Raw genomic sequence first — 20259 nt, 5'->3', positions numbered from 1 at the left:
TGTAACAAAAGACGACCTTTGAGTTTATTGTTCAAAATACAACTTTCAGGCCACATGATCACTATGCACTGACATATAACGATTCTTCATTTCAAGGGTAACCACTTTCCCAAATCTCAAATCTCTTGAAGAAGTTCCTTCTTTTCCTCAAAATACTTCTGAAACCACTCAATATGTTCAACCTTCTGCTTAACACTGAGGTATGGGTTTTTTGAAAGCCCACAGATGACTAGTTCCATGAAGTGGCGGATAGGTCCTTCCTTGGGAAAGCCTTCGAGGTGTTTGTCCAGAAAGATATGTTCATGAAATTCAGCATCATCCTCCATCCCTAACAGAAAGACAAAGCAAGAAAGACAAAGTTGTTACCATAATATAATAGCAAGTTTAACAAAGTAAAAATAATATAGTTTGTAAATAATCTTAAATTAGTAAAATTAATGGTTCTGCTCACATTTCTAAGAATATGTAATATTTAAATCAAATTTCTGGCTTGAATTCTTGATGAAAGCCTGATGCTGGGGTGGAAGTAGGAGGAATAATTATAACCATAAATCAATCTTCTTGCTAAAATCCGGTTTGTTCAATACTTGAAAATTTTGATTCATCATTGGTACCACCTTTTAGATTGCAGGCACTTTCTTCATAAATTTTTAAAGAGAACACTGATTGCTTAAAATTCTGCAGAGGATTAAAGAATACAAACTAGTCTTGAACAAATAAGGCAAACCTCATAAAGTATCTAATGAACAGCTAACAAACACATGTCCTTGTAAGCCATGCTTTTAACATCCTATTGCTATCAAATGGGCACAGAAATTTGTTTTCTGACATTTTCTGAATATGTGAGTGTATGATGATGCAAAAGTGTTGTGTATCTCACCAGCTGCTTTTAAGTCATAGCCATCACCAAAGATGATGCACTCAAAAGCCTCCACAGGACACAGTACAAGGGATTACTGGAGATAGGGCAAACATTTGTTCTTCATCCTGTGGATTTTTTTGCTGTTGTTCATGCTATGATGGTAGAGACTCAGAACACAAATTCCTACATATAGAAAAAAGGCTGCTTTTGCTGTTCCTAATTTTAAGGGGCAAAAAACCAAAAGGCAATCTGGGATTTGTAATGAAAGATTTTTCTTCAGTTAGATATACATGAAAACTTTTATTTGATACCAATTGGCTTGCACCCTTAAATAAAAATCTGTTATTAGAGAAAAATATTGCACTACTTCAAGATGACAAAAATGAGAAGCTTATACCACACACATGAGCAAGGTGTACATGTTTTTCAAAATTATTTGATAAAATTAAATCAGGGGTATTAAAATTGAGGTAATTAAGCCACGTAAGTTCTAGGCTTCCTTCTTTGGTGGAGCTTCTACAGTTTCAGAAGAAATTATGTATATCCCTGCGATGGAGAAGTCACTAAAAAGTCACTTGCATTTCTTTTTTCCTGCTTTAAACTTAAGGTATTGCAATAGCTGAAGGAGTTGAGAAATACCTGTATTTTTCCTAGAAATGTGTGAGTGTATCAATACCACAGTTGCACACCACATTTTTCTCCGTGGGAAAAAAAAAAGCACGTTTCCATCTTCAGAAGCTCTCTCCTTGTTCCTTTACATTGCAAGTTAAAATAACAAAAACCAGGTAATGTCAGTTTCAGAAGGTGTATTTCTGCTGTGGTTGGAAAACTATGTCCACACACAGAAGCAGTGATGATCCTTCCACTACCCACCCATGCTGGCTTTCCCCCACCAAGGGGAGGTAGAATCTTACTGTACCTAGATGCTACTGGTTGCTTTTTCAAACAAACAACCTTTCCAGACTTCCTTACTTTCACTGGTCTCAAAAATCTAAGATAACTAAACCAAACAAAATCACTACTTAAAGAATCTGAATAATGCTGACAGTAAAATTTGACCTTCTGAATGCTCTTCTTCTGGGGATAGATACAGGGTATCAGGAAAGATTTTGTCTAATAAATAATTTCACTAATTTTCATCTTTAACCCAAAATAATTTAGAATCTCACAAAAATACAGGTCATAAGTAAACATTACATTATGTATTCTGTACACGGTTTGTGGATGAAGTGTTAAGTCCAAATATTTCAGTTAGACCATGTATTTCAGTCCTCAAAAAAGTCAAGTGTGTATCACAGAAAAGGAGACCACAACTGTCCAAAGCATCAGAGGCTGAAGCCTCTGGTGGGAACAGATTAGATGAGATAATGACTTCCCTCACCCCTAGCAAGCCCTGACTCCTGCTGCCAGCTTGTCCCTCAGCCTCTCTTGCATTGTCCTCAGAAACATAATTTGAAACAATATACATGGCAGAAGTCTAAATTAGAGAATTTTCTTTTTCAACATCAAAACAAGACACCTACCCTCAATCTCCTATTTCCAACCCCCTACATGCCACAAAACAGAAAGTCTGGGGAATTCCTCTAGCTAAAACACTAATCCTTCCAAGACATGACCAACCTTGTCTTAAAGATGTCAATCCAGACACAGATGTCCATCCCTTATAGCGAGCATTACTGACATGCTATAAAGATGACTGAGTATTCAGATATAGTGAAAAAACGTCCCTGTCCATGGCAAAGGGTTTGGACTAAATGATCTTAAAGGTCCCTCTCAACACAAAGTATTCCATCCTTTTAGGATTTTTAGAATGACACCAATCATGCTCTTTAGAAGGTCCCTAGAACAGAGATAGTAAAGAAACCCCGATGCAATGGTTGTGTAACTCTGCCAACTCCCTTGGCTAGATGATCCAACATTTCTCTGTTGGGAACAGCAGCTCAGCTAACCAGCAACTAGAACAGGACTTGGTGAACTTTTGCCTGCAGAAGCCAGCAGAGGCAACTGAGGAATTAATTTTCTGAGACCTTCCTATCACTTGTGCAGTAACAATTTCTGGCCCACCAAAAGCATTTGCTCCTCATAACAAGGTGCTAAGGCAAATTCTCACCTATAATCTGCGCTGTCCTTTGTAGCTTTTAGAGTCATTATGGTATAAATGCACAGAAATAATAAATGAGGCACAAATAATTGTCTTTCCCAACTTTTTACCATGGCAATCATGGAGCAGCATTAAAGCTACTTAAAAGCAGGAGAGACAAGCAGAAAGAAGGACTGGTGAGAACAATATTACGCAAGCTATACTAATGGTTTGCTAAACTGGTAAAAATTAATCAGAGGATGGAGAGATGGAGAGGGAAAAAAAAGGCAATTTTCTGCCTAACAGTGACTTCAACTGCATTGGACAAGGGCAAGGGCACGCAGGTAAAAGCAAACACAGGGCAGTAAGGTATGGGGGGGAAGACTGCTGCTGGCCACTGTAGCAAGCCAGTATGTCCAGCCACATCTCCAGATGTTCAGATAAAAATCATTTAAAAAACCATGACCTCGCCCTGGTGCCACACAGCACAGTACAGTGCCCAGGTGAAGCACTCTAATGAGAACACCAGAGATGCTCTGGAGCCAAGGAAAAGAGTCATAAGAGGTTGTCTTTCTTTTTTGTATTTGGTTTAAAACCTTAAAAGATTTCATAATGCTGAAAGTTGAGTATACGTGCTTCCTCAACAGAAAATTTAATTGCACTTATATTTTTAAAACCACATGTTTTTGGCATAGAAGAATAATCACACATTTCTGGATATAGAACAAGCTGAAGTAATCTCCTCCTATTGAGGGAAATGGCTGTAACAAAACTGCAAAATTAACAGCAGAAAGGAGCATCTTTCTTTTGCAGAGAAACTGAAATTACAGCATGTTGATATACTCAGAGCAAGGTTCTCGAGCTTTTAACTGTGCTTTGACACACCTGAGGTGGTTAACAGCCTGTGGCTGGCAGTCTGATAGGACGGATCTTACTGACTTGGTATTTCAGCCTGAGAGGTGACAGGTTTTGGAAGGCTCCACTGGAATTTTCCACATGACTAGTCTTTGTGGACAAATCAATCAAGATTCTTGTTTTAACTATATGTAAAGACTCTTTGTCCGCTGGCCACCCCATCCCAGACAGCGCGGTTCCAGCGGCACGGCTGCCACAGGGAAACCACGGCCCGCCAAAGACACACTGTCAGCTGAGGGCCCCAGACAGCAGGGTTCCAGCCACATTACAACAACACAAAAACCATTGGCCACAGTGGTTTTAAGCTTGCAAAAACATGACTAGAGTATACTTGGAATTCTACATGATGGAACAGATCAATCCTGGGAGCAGTGATTAAATTCTGTGAAGAAACTGCCAAATAGGATGAGAATAAACATTAAGAAACAATGAAGCACATTATTCAATTTGCAACTCAGTATAGGACAGATTTTCAAAGACTCCCAGCTTCAGATACTAACCTGTTTTGCTCTCAGTGACTGAATCATTACAAAGCAGTTTTGTTTGATGTCTTTAAAGTCTTTAAAAAAACCCCAAAACCCACAGCCAAGCTCTCCCTGAAGTTATGAAGTCCCCTTTCCTATACTGCACACTTTGTGTAGTTGTTCTTCACTTCCTTAACATTCACTCTCTCTGCTGGCATAACTTCACACGGAGCTTTCTCTTTTTTTATGGTAATAAAAGAAAATACTGTGCACAAAGATGCCTAATTAACATAGATGCCCAGGGTGAGTGAATATTGTGACTGTTTATTCTTATGAAACAGACAGAACAAAGGGAGCAAACAACTGTTTAACACTCAGCCTGCCCAGATACAGAACTGGCAGATAGCTGGTTGGGATCTGGTGAGACACTTGGTCCAAGAGCCACACCAAAGAACACAATCAGCATTATAAAACACACACAGCAGTTTTAAGATTCCTCAAGTTCTGCTAGGAGCTTAATTTAGAGAAGATGCAGAGTAAAAGGTATTATGTAAGAGACTTGAACAGCCTTTTGGTGTTAAACACATCAGGGGGGGAGGAGGGGGGGAGGGAAGGAGTCGTCCCCTTTTGGCAGCAGCCAGTCCTCAGATCAGCCAAACCACCTGCAAGACTCCTCAGATCAGCCAAACCACCTGCGAGACTTCACCTGAAGAGTGCCAGAATGAGTTCATCTGAAGCATCTTTGATCTGGGACAGTCAGGGAGTTATGTTTGTTTACTATCAAAAGCATGACTCACAGCTGAAACATTATGTTAAAATAGTCAAAGGTCAAACATGCTCTAAATTTCAGAAAAGATAAACTGAGACAAATAATAAAAGCTCATGGTGCACATACCAACTTCATTGTCAATTGGGAACTCCCACAGTATTCCTTCTTTTGTCCACTGGATCATCTCCTCAAAACCATTTCGGGGAGGCTGTGCAGTTACTGCTGCAACCTCCTTTGCAAACTCCAGATCCCAAATTGTTGGTGAAGATACTAAAAAATAAATTTTGTTAAGATCTGTAAGCAACCAAAGACTTCTCACTAGCTAAGACAAAGTCCTTTAACATCAATCTTTACAGAGACTAATAACTTCAGCCATGCAAATTTTTCTACCTTAGATACCAGCATCGCCTTTCTCAAATGAGAATTCTCTGTTGACATGAAAGTTCATTAAGTTCTCAAATGTCTGATGAAAATCTATTCTGAACACCTAGGCGAATATTTATTTTTTTGTCTTTCACATAAAGCAATAATTTAATTTTTCCACAATCATTCTTTAGTTCTGTCTTTCAAAAAATGTGGACACAGCAAATTCTGAACTTGACTGGTGCGCTGTGCTAAAGAACCCTTACTTCTACAGGAGTTTTCAGGTTCTTCACAACTACATTCTCCGTTAGGGAAACAACTCAAATCTACAAGGGATAGCAATTCCTTTCCCAATGCTCCTAAGTGTGCCAGTTTTTGTTTCTCAAGCTGAGAAACCAGGATTTCTTATTCTTTTCACAAAGCTAAACAGTTCCTTTAGGGATATATCTTTTCTGATGCCTTTTTTTTTTTTTTAAATCAAAGTGCACTCATATTGCAGCAGTTACTCTCCATAAGGAGTTCCTGTCCCTCCACCCAGGAGAGCTGGTCACGAGCCCAGACTGAACCGCTTCGCTGAACTGAAGGGAACAAGCTGTTACCGCAGGACAGGGAGGGACCTCTGGGAGTGCCCTGGGCTGCTGTCGAGTGAGCTGGCCTAAGCTGCATTCCCCTTTGTTTTCCTGCCTCCCTCTGTTATCAATTCATCCTAAGATCCTTGGAACACAGATCTTCATGCGAATTCGAGCATTACAGTCCACTTGGAGTGGATTATAGCCAATAACCTATTATTTTACTACTTCTGAGTCTAAGTACTTGAGGCTAAGATATAATTTCATCTTCGGCTCAGTGGCTTACAAATCAACTGAACTTAAAAAAAAATCCCCCCCTCCTTTAAGAGAAAACACAATCAAAGGGCAAACAGTATTTTTACATACAAAGAAGTGTTTTCAGAGGTTTTTTTGTGTTAAATCAGAATATAATTATTCAAATTATTCCTTAAGAGGGAAATTTCCAGAACTATATTACCAGGCTGAGTACTTTGATTTGAGGGCAGGAGACAGGAATAAAATACAGCTACAAGACAACATGAGAAACCATACCAGAATGAAATTGTTGTCCACATCATAAAGAAACTAATAAATCCTCTAACAGAGGAAAGCAGTACCTCATTTTTCAAGCTTGCAGTAGAGGTGATAAAGATTATAATTTCACCTCACGAAGCAGAAAATAATACTGGCATTTTACATTAACAGTTATGAAGAGTATTTTCAGGATGACAATTTCCAGTTAACATTCAAGTTTTCAAAGTCAATATTCAATACTTAAAACAAAACTTGCTTTTCTGTTATATATAAAAAAAATTTAACCCATTATCTCCTGAAATATGAACCAAGACAGTGAAAACAAATGAATCAAGGTATCAAGTATCACACTGGTATTTCCCGAGGTTAATGCCCAAAAAAATGTTTGTCATCAGGCTTAGTCAGTAAGCCAAGTAATCAGCTTCCTGGTCTAGAATATACTGTAGAGTTCCTCAAGGCTACCTGGAATCAAACAGGAAACACCAAACAAAAAGCTGAAAGAAGCTTACTAACTTCTAATTACAAATACAATAAAGTCCACTTGCTCCCTGAAACAATTTGTACACATTCCAATTTTATGCTCAACAAAAAAAAGTGCATCTCAGCTTTTACCTGGGGTGACTATGATGAGCCACTGTGTCTGCATTCTGCTCATGAGAAAAAGAAATCTCATATTCTCACTCTTTTACCTGAGCAAATTTGATTCAACTCAAAATCCATTTTTTTCAACACCACTTTTGTTAAGACACTAAAAACAAACACTACATCATTCATTGTGGCTTTTACATGTAAAATGGACCGATTTTAATCATATTGGCAGTCTCGAAACACAGCAAACTGAAACCCATTCTAATAAACAGCTTTCATAGAGGTGGCTGTATTCAGAAAGTTCACAGCTGCTTGAAAATATGCAAATGGCACTATTTGACATTTTACTAAAAAAATTAAGTAATCAAATTAATATCTCCCTGTAGTTTCAAGTGTAAAAAAAAGATTAAAAACTACTCAGCTAGAGTCTGGCAAAAAACTTACAGTTCTACTCTTGAAACAGAAACAAATACTCATAATTTTGTAAGATTTTAGACAGGAGTACTATTTCTTCTGCGGCTACTAACTTTACATAAAGGTCTAAGTCACTACAATGGAATAAAGTCTGTTTTTTAAAAGGGCCTCAGAATAGCTGAGGAAAACCAGCATTTTAAAGATCAATACTAACAATGCAGTCTCACCGTTCACAAAGAAAAGCGAGGGACAAAGTTCTTTATGTGACTTGCCCATATTCACACACTCTTGGCCAAACCCAGCCTGTACTAAAGCCAAGTCCTTATGAGTGGAAGCTATCCCTGTTAAGACTGTTCCTGCACATCTGTGTCATGCAGTGAATATGAAGGTGTGTCACACCTGTTTTGAATTTAGTTTTGGTATCTTTTATCTCACATGAGTTTTTGCATGTATAGTGGATAAGGAACTGGTTGGGTGGTCACATCCAGATGGTCCAGGGCTCATGGGGTCAATCCAGGCCATGCATTCAATGGTCAAAAGCTCAACGCCTGGATGGAGATCAGTGATGAAGTGGTGTTGCTCAGGAGTCCACACTGAGACCAGTGTTGCTCAGTGTCTTCATCAACACCACACACAGTGGGGTTGAGTGCACCCTCAGCACATTTGCAGGTGACGCCAAGCTGAGTGGTGCAGCTGACACACGTGAAGGACAGGATGCCATCCAGAGGGCAAATTCAAGGAAGTGACCTCATGGAAACCTCATGAGGTTCAACAAGGCCAAGTGCAAGGTGCTGCACCTGGCTTGAGGCAACCTCCAGCATCTACACAGGCTCATGAATGGACAGAGAGCAGTCCCACCAAGAAAAATTTAAGGATACTGGTGGATAAAAAACTGGACATGAGCCAGCAACGTGCATTCACAGCCCAGAAAGCCAACTAGAATCATAAAACAAAGCATGGCCAACAGGTTGAGAGAAGAGATTCTTCCCCTCTGCTCTCCTGAGACAGAAAGCTAGGAACTAGAAAGCTGCAACCAGCTCCGGGGTCCTCATCGCAAGAGGGACGTGGACCTCTTGGAGCAGGTCCACAGGAAGGCCATAAAGATGATTAGAGGGATGGAACATCGCTCCTAAGAGGAAAGGCTGAGAGAGCTGAGGTTGTTCCTCATGGAGAACAGAAGGCTCTGGGCTGACTTTATTCAATCTTTTCAATACTTAAGGGGAGCTTGAAAGAAAGATGAAGACAAAATTTTTTGTAGGGCCCATTGCAACAGGACAAGGAGTAGTGGCTTTAAACCAGAAGAGGGAGATTTAGACTAGACAAAAGGAATAAATTGTTTCCAATGAGGGTGGTGAAACAGGCTGTCCAGAAGGGTGGTAGATGCCCCATTCTGGAAACGTTCAAGGTCAGGTTGGGTGGGGCTCTGAGCAACCTGATCTAGTGGAAGAAGTACCTGCTCATTGCAGGGGGGTTGGAACCAGATAACCTCTAAAGATCCCTTCCAACCCAAACTTTCTATGATTCTAAACAGATATGAAGAACTTTACAATAGGTGAAGCAAGGTGTAATTTGTCAGCTGCCAAATGGGATCTTTCCAGCTCCATCTGGAACACTAAACAAAAGAAGGCCACACAGCAATCCAGTGTGTAATCTTGGGTTGCTACTACTCTGCTTATACTTAGTCACCTGCAGGGCATGCTTGTTTCCTTGGGATCACGGCCTCACGTTTCCTTGCAACTTGACCAAATAAGCTGGAGCCAACATACCCATCCTCCAGGCTGGCTTTACACTCACAGAATTAAGACTGACCTTTGTGACAAAAAGCCAGTTATACCCTTCACGTTCACTAACACAGTGCCCTGATCAGCACAGAAAACATTTCATTACACTGCATGGAAGTTTCACTTGGTAAAAATCTGAGCTACATCAAAGTAGTCATTTCTTTTCATCAGGCTGAAAGCAGAAAGCGAGCAGGTCATGTCTCCTCATAAAAACAAATCTCTTGATATTTTAAAAATGCAGAATTTAGCCTCACTGCATATTTCATTACTGAATTTCCACTAACCTGTTTTCAGTGCATGCTCTGGTTCTGTAGAAGCCTTAGTGAATATATTAAGCCTCTTTCCTGCTTTGAGACTTCTATAAACAAAAAAAGAAAACCGATATTTAGTATTTCACAACACCTTACAACATTGCCAGATAACAAATTAAAAAGCACAAAATATTTTCATGAACTAACAGATCTCTGGAGACAAAAAAAAAAGATAGTGATTCTCACTAAATCTTCAGGCTTTTAATCAGACAGTGTTTATGGCTTTACTATTTGTAACAGAGCTTCTCAAAACATTCTCTTTACTATTAAACAGAGCTTCTCAAAACATTTCCATGTGAAAGAAGGAGCATAAATCAAGCACTATATTTGCAGTCAATTTTAACTGGAATATTTAGGAATCTGAAAAAAGGTAAACAGCATCAAACCACAGTACTTAAGTGATTTTACAAAGTTGCGACTATCTGAAGACTTGGGTTTTTTCCCTGTAAAAAAAATATTGCACAATTCAGGAACAGAAAAGGCAACAGCTAAATCAAATAATTCCTGCTTTATGACATAAATAGCCCTTTTGGAAGATCACACAGCCACCTTCTCTGCCACAGGGCAAACAGTCAGAGTATAACCATATGATATGTTTTCAATAGAATCACCCTGGTGCTCACTCTTCTGAATATACAAATATTTCACTCTGACCATCTATTTTCAATCACATTTATCCTTACCATGAGCTTATATAAAAAAAAAAAAAATTACAAGAGTTCAACATGTAGTCAAATTCTTATAGATGAAAACAAAAAAACCCCAATGTCTTTAGTATCAACTATGTTTTTAATCATATTATCTTCCAGGTTTCCACTGAAATTCTAACAGTTCTTTCATTTTGTTATTACATATCCACTGTTACCCTGGCAAGATTTATCCTTTCTGACCTTAAAATTCTACCCTTCTGGATTTACTGGAGATTTCTAATGGCCTCAACTACTTCTGCAAACCTGCTCTTGTCATATTACTTTTTAGTGATGAAACTACCCTGGAGCTATTTCAGCACACAACAATCTAGTTACAGAGCCTTGAAAGAATGTTGATTCAGGATTATATTTTCCAATCTGTGTGTAACTCCCAATGACATTGGCCAAAGATACATTGCATGTGTTGGAAGAAAGTTTTTTTTTAAATTACAAGTTTAAATTACTATAAAGCAACATCACTCGTTTCATTGCAATGTACTAACTTGACTTAAATTTAGGTATTCTTCCTAACCCATTATTTTCCTACTATCAGTTGATAAGCAAATACATGAGATATTCAGGTATGCAGGAGGGAACTCTGGCCTGAAACTGGAGACAGTTTACTCACTACAGGGATTTAAAAAATTATTTTAAGGTGCTGTTTCTGAAGTTATATACCAAGCACAGTTCCACCACACAGAGAATACTGTACATCTACTCACCCATGAACTCACGCTTTTCTTTTCCTTTGTTACCCAAATTCTGTCATCAACATGATCTACCTAAAAACAAATTATTCCCTCCATTTTCAGGCCCTAACCCCCAAAAGCAGAGATTAATTTACAAAGTAAATTAGCTACAAGAGAAGTTAATCTTACTAAAAAACTGCTATGGAAAGAATACATGGAGAAGGAATGCAATGATGAGCTGCCATGGGAAAATCCAAAGATTACAGGCAAAAAAAGCCCAGCTTACAGGAATAAACCAAAAATATGAGAGCACTCCTTAATTCACCAGAGTGGCCACATAATACAGCAGCAAAATAAAGTTAAGGAGTACCCTGAAATCACATGTAAATTATAAAGTTAATTTCATAAACAATTATCACAGATAACAAAGAAATCAATTAGAGAATGAAGTGGTAAATAAATAAAAAAATAGACCAACTTTAATATATCTTTAAAATCCCAACAGAATGGATGAAACTTTTCTAAACACACAACATGGTCAAGTTTTGTAGAGGAGGAAAGCAAGCTTTCAAAACCTCCATTTACCAAGAAGTTAAGAAAATGACAAAATATTGTATTATGCATAGGTGAAAATAATTTAAACTAGTTAAAACAAGAACAATTACATTTCAACACCAAGTATGTTTAATTATAAAATGTAATATTAAGAAAATGCACATTATTTGATTAGCTGGTTGCCATTAACTATCTTGTTCTCACAATTTATTTCAATGTTAACAGTACTTATCTTGAAAAATATTTAAGTAATTTCTTTAAGCTCTGAAGTATTGTAACACTAATATGTACAAGTAAATTTGAAGTATTATCCATTAGTAACTGCATGCTCCTTCTATTGGAGGTGAACAGCACAAAAGTACCTTCTGGAGTCCATCTGAGCTGATGACCTTTCAGGCCTTGTTCTTTGACCATCCTCCTCCAACTGCAAGGAAATGCGACCGGTTATCCTTGCACCCCACTGCTCTGGGGACTGCCTTTTAACTGTCATTTCTGAAATAACGTTGCTGAAATGAAAAACATTAAATGTAAAAACTCAACAGATCGACAAAGTAAGGAAGTTTGTCATATGTGTTAACTAGAAACTCTATTCTCAATATTCTCAATTGGTTTCATAAGTTTCTATGAGACAGAATTTTACGTTCCTCACAAAAGACACCCATCTTTAATCCATCAAACATTCAAGGCTGTTGTTTTAAACCATTTGTTACATTTATGTATAAAAGTGCTACTTTAGCCTATTAAATCTACAGTGAACACTTAAAATTATTTCGTTTTCAACTAAAAAAATCATATATCTGTATACTAATATTCACAGAGTGTACTAGGCATGTTTTGTTTAAGCAAATGGGGATACAAAAAATAGGTTTAAATAGGCAGATAAAAATCACCATTTTTTTGGACAGGAACCAATACTGCCCAGGGACAGAGCTGTGCTGCTGCAGACCAAAAGGAAGCTTGCCTTCACACATCAGCTGACATGGGCCAATCATGCCACCCTAATAAGTAGGTCACCTTTCCTGATCCACTGCAATCTGTTGCATTGCATAATCATATTACAGCATTAACAGACCACATCTTCCTTCGTCATTCTGGAGTGAAAATCATACGTGAAGAGCAAATGCTCTGATCTCCTCCAGCAGCATACACAGCTCGTTCTGATCACAAAGGGCAAATCACAGCCTCTTCTGCCCCTGCCCATGAGCTCCCTTCATAGGCAACTCCAGTGGCTGGGAAAGGCCGTGCTCGTAACTCTTCCTCACAGCCTCCTCTCCACCCAACCACTTCCAGTCATACACAGTCATCCCAAATTGCAGCACTTAAGTTTCAAGACATAAATATGGGCTCAAAAAATAAAAATAGGCCAAGGCAAAAATACTGCATTACCCATTTTATGAAAATCCAAATGAAATTCAAACTATGCTCTTGGCAGCTTAAGTCAAAAGAGATTTTACTGACAAGAAAGAAATACTTCTGGAAAATTGTAAAAGCTAATTGCCACAGAAACACAGCATGATTTCTCTTCAGTCTTAGATGTGGTTTCAAATGGCAGAAAAAGCATAGCTCTTCCAGTACCTACTCTGAAATAAAGGCATCTAAAAACAAGTTTGAAATAATTTCATTTTCATTTTAAATAAAAAGCAATTTCAGATTAGTTGCATATCTCACATTAGAAATTACTCTGTGAAGTGGCTACTGGCATTAGTGAGCTGGTGTTGGGCCAGAAGCTTGACACACTTACAAGGGTCAAAGGGACATAATTCCTAAGGTCAGCCACACACAGCCCAGCCCAACAGCTTGACTCAGCTGTGACCTAAAAGACTGGTGTTTTCCCGTGCTTCAGGGAAGTCAGGATTGCTCAGAGCTGCTCTCTTTCCTGAATTACTTGCAGTTTTGCCCTGTAGATGTGGAAAGACTACACTATTGAGCTATCAGAAGACACAGTCAGTGGTATCATGTTCCATGCTAGGAAATCCTAATGTCACCCCACCATCGGCATATGAACATTTCTGGCAGCAGCATTCATCGCTCCATCATGAAAAGTGCACTGTACTAACAAAAGTAGAACCACAAAGATTTTTTTAATGCCTTTTGAAACAAAAAATATTGGTTTAAAAAGTCACACTCCAACCCCAGTGTACCGATAGTGGTTAGATATTATGTATTCCCTCATTCCAACACATTAAAAACTGAAGTTCCTACATACACCTGCCTTCCAGAAATGGGAAGTGGTAGGACTTTTGTAACAACCACAGAATCTCTCTCTTTCCTCATTATCAGCCAATAATTATAATACTTAAAACAGAGACCCGAGGAGCTTTGGATATATTCTAGCCAAAGCTCTGAATTACTACTCTTGCTCATCCAAAACAGGAGCTGAAATCGTAGAGCTGCAGATTTTATTTTGGTGCAGTGCTGTTGTGATTTCCATTTAGTGAAACTTCAGCCCACACTGAGAAAAATAAATTCCTCTATCGTTAATATTTTCCCCTCCTAGTGAATGCCCTGTCCCTGTGCTTTCTACAAGGCTATGACTGCATACAACAGTGACCTCTGGCGGTCTTGCCACAATCCTGGTAAAAAAAAATTTGTACAAAAGATCTGGACAACATTCAAGAAATTTCATATAATAAATCACAATAGCAGTATTCAGTTTTTTGCAGCTCAGCACTATGTAGCTCTACTGCTTGTGAAAGTATTTGCTTTTAAATATTGTAAATAACTGAGAAATATATATTGACTTTTAAAATATGTAAGTATGTTGAATGCAAAACCTTTACAGAAAAAAGAGGAAGTTAAATTGCATGTATTCTCTTACTGTCAAATAAAACTCAACACAAAATAATCATGCATGAACAAAAGTGAATGCTTTCTAATATATTAAAAACATCTTCACACATTGAGTGGGTTGAAGTAGCATGGAGCATAAATCACACCAAATCAGGTCTGAGGCTGCTGGGCTTTGTAAAAACAACATTTTTAAACACTAGTCAGAAACCCGAGAGTACTGTATTTATCTCATAGAACTATGAGGTCCATAGTAATTCTAAAAGTTATAAGCAAGTTTTTTGTCATGAAAATCAGCACAAATTGCTGGTCTTTCTTGAAAACTCACCCACTGATAAAGAGTTTCTGCTACCTAACTCTTGAATAAGAAAACTAAAACTTTTCAGCAAATGGCGGCAGCAGGAGGAGTGTATTTGCTGGGAGAAACAAGCTAGGTCACAAAGCTGCCTCAGGGAATAGAACTTGCCAACTCAGAGAACAGCAAGCCAGCCATGACATTCCAAAAAGGCTGGTTCTGGCTGAGGAAAATGCATTTTTCTAATGATAGTGCTTCATCCACAAGCATGTCATAAAACATTGTAATACCACATCTTAACCCACCGATCAAAAATAAAGAGGCACTATATAGCTGCAGCTTTTAAATTTCTGAAGAATTTAAACTCTCTTTCAAGAGAAAAAAACATTTTTGCTTTGACAACGACTTCCTTAGTCACTGTCTTTCTTCCACTGCAGCCAGAGTGGGTCAGTGCTTCAGGAAAAGTGCTGTAGGTGAGGAGAGAAAGAGAGCCTGTGGTGCCAGCAGGCAGAGAAACCACACCTAGACAAGAGCATGTGCACCCTAAGGAAGGGAGACCGGCACATTCCAGGCTGGGCACTGCATGTGTTAGCTCACCCCGTATTTCTGTGCTCCTCCAGCATCCTGGGTACTCAAGAAGGTTTGAATTAGATTTAAGTTGGCCACCCACAGCCCATGGCACTGTTAAAGACATTTGTGTACTCTGCCCTTCTAAAGAACTCAGTGATAGAGAGTGAACAAACTCCCTGGTAATTAACAGTTTAATGAACATATCCTCTATATAAACAGTCCTTATATCTGAAGAACAGATATTTTGCTTAATGAAGTCATTCACTGAGCATTGTACACCCCAGTCTGTGCAATCACCTAACTCAACCTGTTTGCAAGCATCTATTTCTCTCTTCCTTAATTTCCACTCAGGCAGACATCAGCCACAGACACCATTAGCTCTTTTTGCAGAACATTGACAATCATTCCAGCAGATCCTTTACTGATACCTACAAGTAGAAATACATGTAACCTACAGATGATAATAGATGGGTCAAGCTTAGACACTCGGTTGAGGCAAATTCATTTTCATGGAATAAAACTAAGATAAGCAGCTTGCAGTCTGCACTGCAAACAGACATAAAGAAAGGTTTCACGTTCATATTTTGGTAAAGATCCAATTTTCTGTTGTTCAGCATTTCACCTGGATTTAATGCCTTATTTTCTGAGCAGGTATTTGAATACTAGCTGAAAAAAAAAAAAGAAAAAAAATTTGCCTTTAACCATCATCCAAAAGAGCTGTATGCACAAGTGTTTGAGTTTCCAAACAAATGTTTCTCATCTGTTTGAAAGCCACACTGGAAACAGAGTTAAGCCAAGAGATGAGTTTCATGCGTTGACTGGAAAGTTTTGAAAGGAAGGGTGGGGCTATAAACAGAGCTGCTCTAGTTCAGTTCTGCAGAGCTGTCATGAAAATTCACCAGTCCAGACAGAACGTCTGAAACATCTACAAATCCATCCATTGTGTGAGAATTCTGGAAGCTTGTGGCAAAAAACCCACACCAAACTCACAAAAAGAGCTGTTATTTTGCTAGCCTGTCCAAGAAAGCAATGATCCTGGGCATGAAAGCAATTCTGTTTCTGCAAAACCGCTTTAGAAGGACGATGGCAAAATTTAGAGAGTTTGGTATAACCAGATCAATAATGTTACCAATATTCATTAATCCTAAGGATATACTGTCCTAAGGTATCTTTCAGGGGCACCTTCCCAACAGAGAAGGCAGTCACCTTCAGGATGACATTGCAAAATAGGAATTTCTGACATAATTGAGAAAAACAATCAATACACAGACCGTATGTTAATAGTTCCCCCCTTCTTCTGTTTATCTGTGGTTTCTTCATGTCTTCTTAGCTGTGCAAGGAGTTCTGATTCTGTCTGTTTCTTGTTGCGTGGAAGGGAAGATGCAACTGCAGAAGCAGCCTTCACCAGTTCTGGATTTAAACTGTAAACAGACACAACAGATACAGAAACAAAACAAAACAAAAGCCTTTAATATATTTAAATTGTCATTTCTGTGCTGCCATTTTATATCTTAATAACTCAGAAGCTCGTCAGGTATTTTCCCAAATGGGAGTGGCCAGTGGGACAGGCAGGTTTGCCCTATATTGCCCTAATTATCAAATGCTGAAGGACTCTGACAAGCTCCTGCTCCCCAGCCTGGTGAAATGGCAGCCCTGTGCCACTGCACAGCCTGGAGACCACTGGCAGCACAGACCTGTGGGATGATAAATATGATGTAACACACTGTGGACAGGAGCAGCTCCAAAGACTCAACAATCATTATGCCATTCTTAATTTTTTTTCTTTTTCCTCATTTTTGCTGTATTTTATCTGAACAGTATTTCCCTTCTCCCATTAAAATAACTCTCCACAGGCAGGTGCTAGTGCTACCTTTCCACAATCTCACTGTAGAAAAAGGCAGCATAAGGTTGACAGCATACAGCACCTTTCGCTCAGATTCTCCCCTGTGATTTACTCCAGTCTACATCTCTGCACCACATTCCATTACAAAAATCTTTTCTACTGTTGGAAATGGTTTATTTGTCCTAAATAACAAAAAAAGAAAGTTGAAATAAGGATAAAACAGGCTAAGAGAAGTTTCTTATACTTTACCGTTGGGTGTCTTCTGTAATTCCCTGAGGCACAGAACCTTCACTGTCCGGGCCTTCCAGCTTGTTCACGGCTTGCTTCTTGCTCTCACTGGCTTTTAATTGTTGGAGTTTCTTCCTGTAGCTCACCTCCACCTTCATATTACCAATAATGTCTAGTAGCTGCTGCTTTGGTGTTTCTGGTCCATCCTCCTGCCTCTTTGCTGCCCCTTCAGGTGTGCTGTCTTTGGAAGCAGCAGATTTATCTTTGTCTTTAGAAATCACGCTGCTTGTGCTGAAGAGTTCCTGTTTGCTAGATGATACACAAAGTTAGGAAGCAGAAGTTAAAAATAGGGTCCAAGGCTGAATTTTGTAAACTTACCAAAAACCCCAAAACAACAGTTACAACTGTCTAGGCCCAGCTGAGTGTAACCTGAGTATGTTCAGTACATGTCGAACATGTACCTTTTGACTTTCGAGAAGGGCTGAGACACCATTTCAAACTCTTGATTACTTCTGATTTCCTCATCACAAACACGAAGTAAACAACTTTACACACCATTTATTTGTGGAGGAAATAATACAGAGTTTGAATTTACTGGTACCTGATACTTAAATTCATTGGTACTATAGAAAACTCACCAAAATTCTTAATATGGGTCAATAAAGAAATCACTCCCTGAAAAAAAGACTGTACACACACACGTTTCACAAACTTCACATGTTTTCACACTTGTGGCACTACTACAGATCATATTCTCCTACTCTGCAACATGGATTCTGCTGCAAGTTAACCCAGAAACAAACAGGAAAATTATTTGGGTTATAGCTCCTCTGCTTAGTTTAGCACATCACTGCAAGGAAGCTGAAACTGACACAGTGCAGCTGAGGATGTGAAGCCAGGGACAGCAAGGAGCTGCTCAGGAGATTCTGCAATACAGACACAGCTGCATTCTCTAGAAAAACTACCATAAAATTCAAGAGCTGTTCTCTATAACATTCTAAAGTGCAGTGCTTAAACCTTTACATTCACACCTACTAACTTTGTTTAAAAAATCACCCTCAAGTTACAGAAATGAAAAAATTAATATTTATTCTGATTCAAAATAAAAAACTTCAATATATCTTAAAACACCTCCACAAATCTGAAAGAATTGTGGCATACCTCTCCTCACACACATCTCTCTCTGGCTAAAAAAGGAAAATCTGCCAGTTTCAGCAGGCACTGGATGACACTTAGGTCATTCTGCACTTCATAAATTGTCAGCATTAAAACCTAAATTTCAATGCTGAGAAGCAACAGGAAAATTTAAGGAAAGCTTCAGAACCTTATTACTGAGAAGATGGTACGAGCCCTGCTGTTTTACACTGCACTGTTCCCCACAGGTCCTTGACAAACTCCTTTTTTGTTAATTCAGGCTGCATGCTCCTTAAAACTATGTAACCATTCAGAAATTATAGAATGTTAAAGGGTTGGAAGGCACCTTAAAGATCCCCTAGGCCTAACATTCCCTGCCATAGGCAAGGTCACCTCCCACTAGACTGGGTCACTCAAGGCCTTGAACACTGCCAGGGCTGGGGCATCCACAACCTCCCTGGGCAACCTGTTCCAGCATCTCACAACCCTCAAGCACAAGCATTTCTTTGTAATACCAAACCTAAATTTCCCCTCTTTCCATTTGTACCCTTTACTCCTGATGTAATTTGTACTCATATTCCTGAAGAAAAGTCTCTCTCCAGCTTCCCTGTAGGCCTCCTTCAGACACTGGAAGGTTGCTATGAGGTCTCCATGCAACCTTCTCTCCTCCAGGCTGAACAGCTCCAACCTTCTCAGCCTTACCTTAGCCTACAGCAGCAGCAAAGCACAGCAAGGCTGAAAGCCTCAGGAACTCAAAGCCAGCAGCACACTGCAGTTCGCATCCCTGTTATTCACCTACCATCCAGTTTCCCTTCTGCTGGGGAGCTTGGCCTCGGAAAGCAAACACAGCTACCAAAGAACCCGAGCTGCTTTGTACACGAGGTCATCACAGCACCGGTGCTTGTTCAAAAATATGGAGGAGTTTTGAAATTAAAAAAAATAAATGAATGCACAACTGAGCTGTCATTAAAAGCAGCTTAAAATATTTTAGTAAAAACGAAGAACTCCCAAACACAGCTCTTAGCCCGTACTTTGTGCAGAAACAACACCACCCAGCAGGCAGCGCCACTCTGCTGATACCGGGCGCAAAGCTACAGTCAGGGCACACATGCGGATCATTCACACTGTTCCAAGATGGGAAGGACGGCAAGGACAGCACCACGACAAACACGGCCCACGCCACTCCCCTCCACCCGCCTCCACTCCCCGCTGCCTTCTGCCCACCGGTGTCACGACCACCCAGCCCCGGCAGGACAGGTGAGCCCCGTCCCTCCGAAGGCCGCGCCCCGAGGCACGGCCCGGCCTCACGGCAATGCCCGGCTGGCGCCGGCCCCGTCCGCCAGGTGAAGGTGCAGGGGAGGCCGGTACCTGCGGGCCCTGCCGTGGGCCGTGCCGAGCAGCCTTGCCGCCAGGCCGCCGCCGCCGCCGGCCCGCACGCAGCCCCACATTCCGCACCGCCACCGCCGCCTGCGGCCCGCGCTCCCCGCCCGCCGGCCGGCCGGCAACAGCCGCCGCGCACGGGCGTTCCGCGCAGCAGCGTTCCGGCCCGCCCCGCCCCGCTCCCGGCACAGCCGGCCCGGCCCGGCCGCACGCTCCCTCACGGCCTGGCCCTCGGCGCCGGGAGGCTGGGTCGTAGGGCAGCACTGCCAGCAGGCCAGGGGAAGTGATTCTGCTCTGCTCAGGACTGCTGAGGCCACCACATGTGGAGTGCCGTGCACAGCTCTGGGCTCCTCTGTGCCCAGAGAGACATTAAGGCTCACAGCTCACATCTTTCTGAAACATGCTTCAAAAATGTCCCCAAGCCTTCACTTCATCTACCCCGTGTGAAAAACGCCAATCA

At 40.2% G+C, this 20259-nt stretch overlaps 1 protein-coding gene across 1 annotated transcript; it reads right to left on the bottom strand.

Moving 5' to 3' along the window:
• Window positions 1-2: 2 nt before the first annotated feature.
• MRPS31 (mitochondrial ribosomal protein S31) lies at window positions 3-20180 on the bottom strand. The gene is made up of 7 exons (XM_054627697.2): window positions 19788-20180; window positions 17307-17594; window positions 16486-16635; window positions 11925-12068; window positions 9603-9676; window positions 5217-5360; window positions 3-328 (listed from the first exon to the last, which is right to left on the bottom strand). Exons 1-7 carry the CDS (start codon window positions 19865-19867, stop codon window positions 117-119), a joined length of 1092 nt encoding a protein of 363 aa, XP_054483672.2. The 5' UTR covers window positions 19868-20180; the 3' UTR covers window positions 3-116.
• Between the last annotated feature and the right edge of the window lie 79 nt (window positions 20181-20259).

This window comes from Agelaius phoeniceus, chromosome 2 (assembly GCF_051311805.1).
Source record: "Agelaius phoeniceus isolate bAgePho1 chromosome 2, bAgePho1.hap1, whole genome shotgun sequence".
Lineage (NCBI taxonomy): Eukaryota > Metazoa > Chordata > Aves > Passeriformes > Icteridae > Agelaius > Agelaius phoeniceus.
This window is presented reverse-complemented; position numbering and strand designations above follow the sequence as displayed.

Excerpts from the sequence above, each read along its gene's own strand:
- MRPS31 (XM_054627697.2), bottom strand. The coding sequence starts at position 19,867 with ATGTGGGGCTGCGTGCGGGCCGGCGGCGGCGGCGGCCTGGCGGCAAGG. Across the intron at positions 16,636-17,306 it reads ATTACAGAAGACACCCAACG|TTTAAATCCAGAACTGGTGA; the intron begins GTAAAGTATAAG and ends GTCTGTTTACAG. Across the intron at positions 12,069-16,485 it reads GGGGGAACTATTAACATACG|CAACGTTATTTCAGAAATGA; the intron begins GTCTGTGTATTG and ends TTTTCATTTCAG.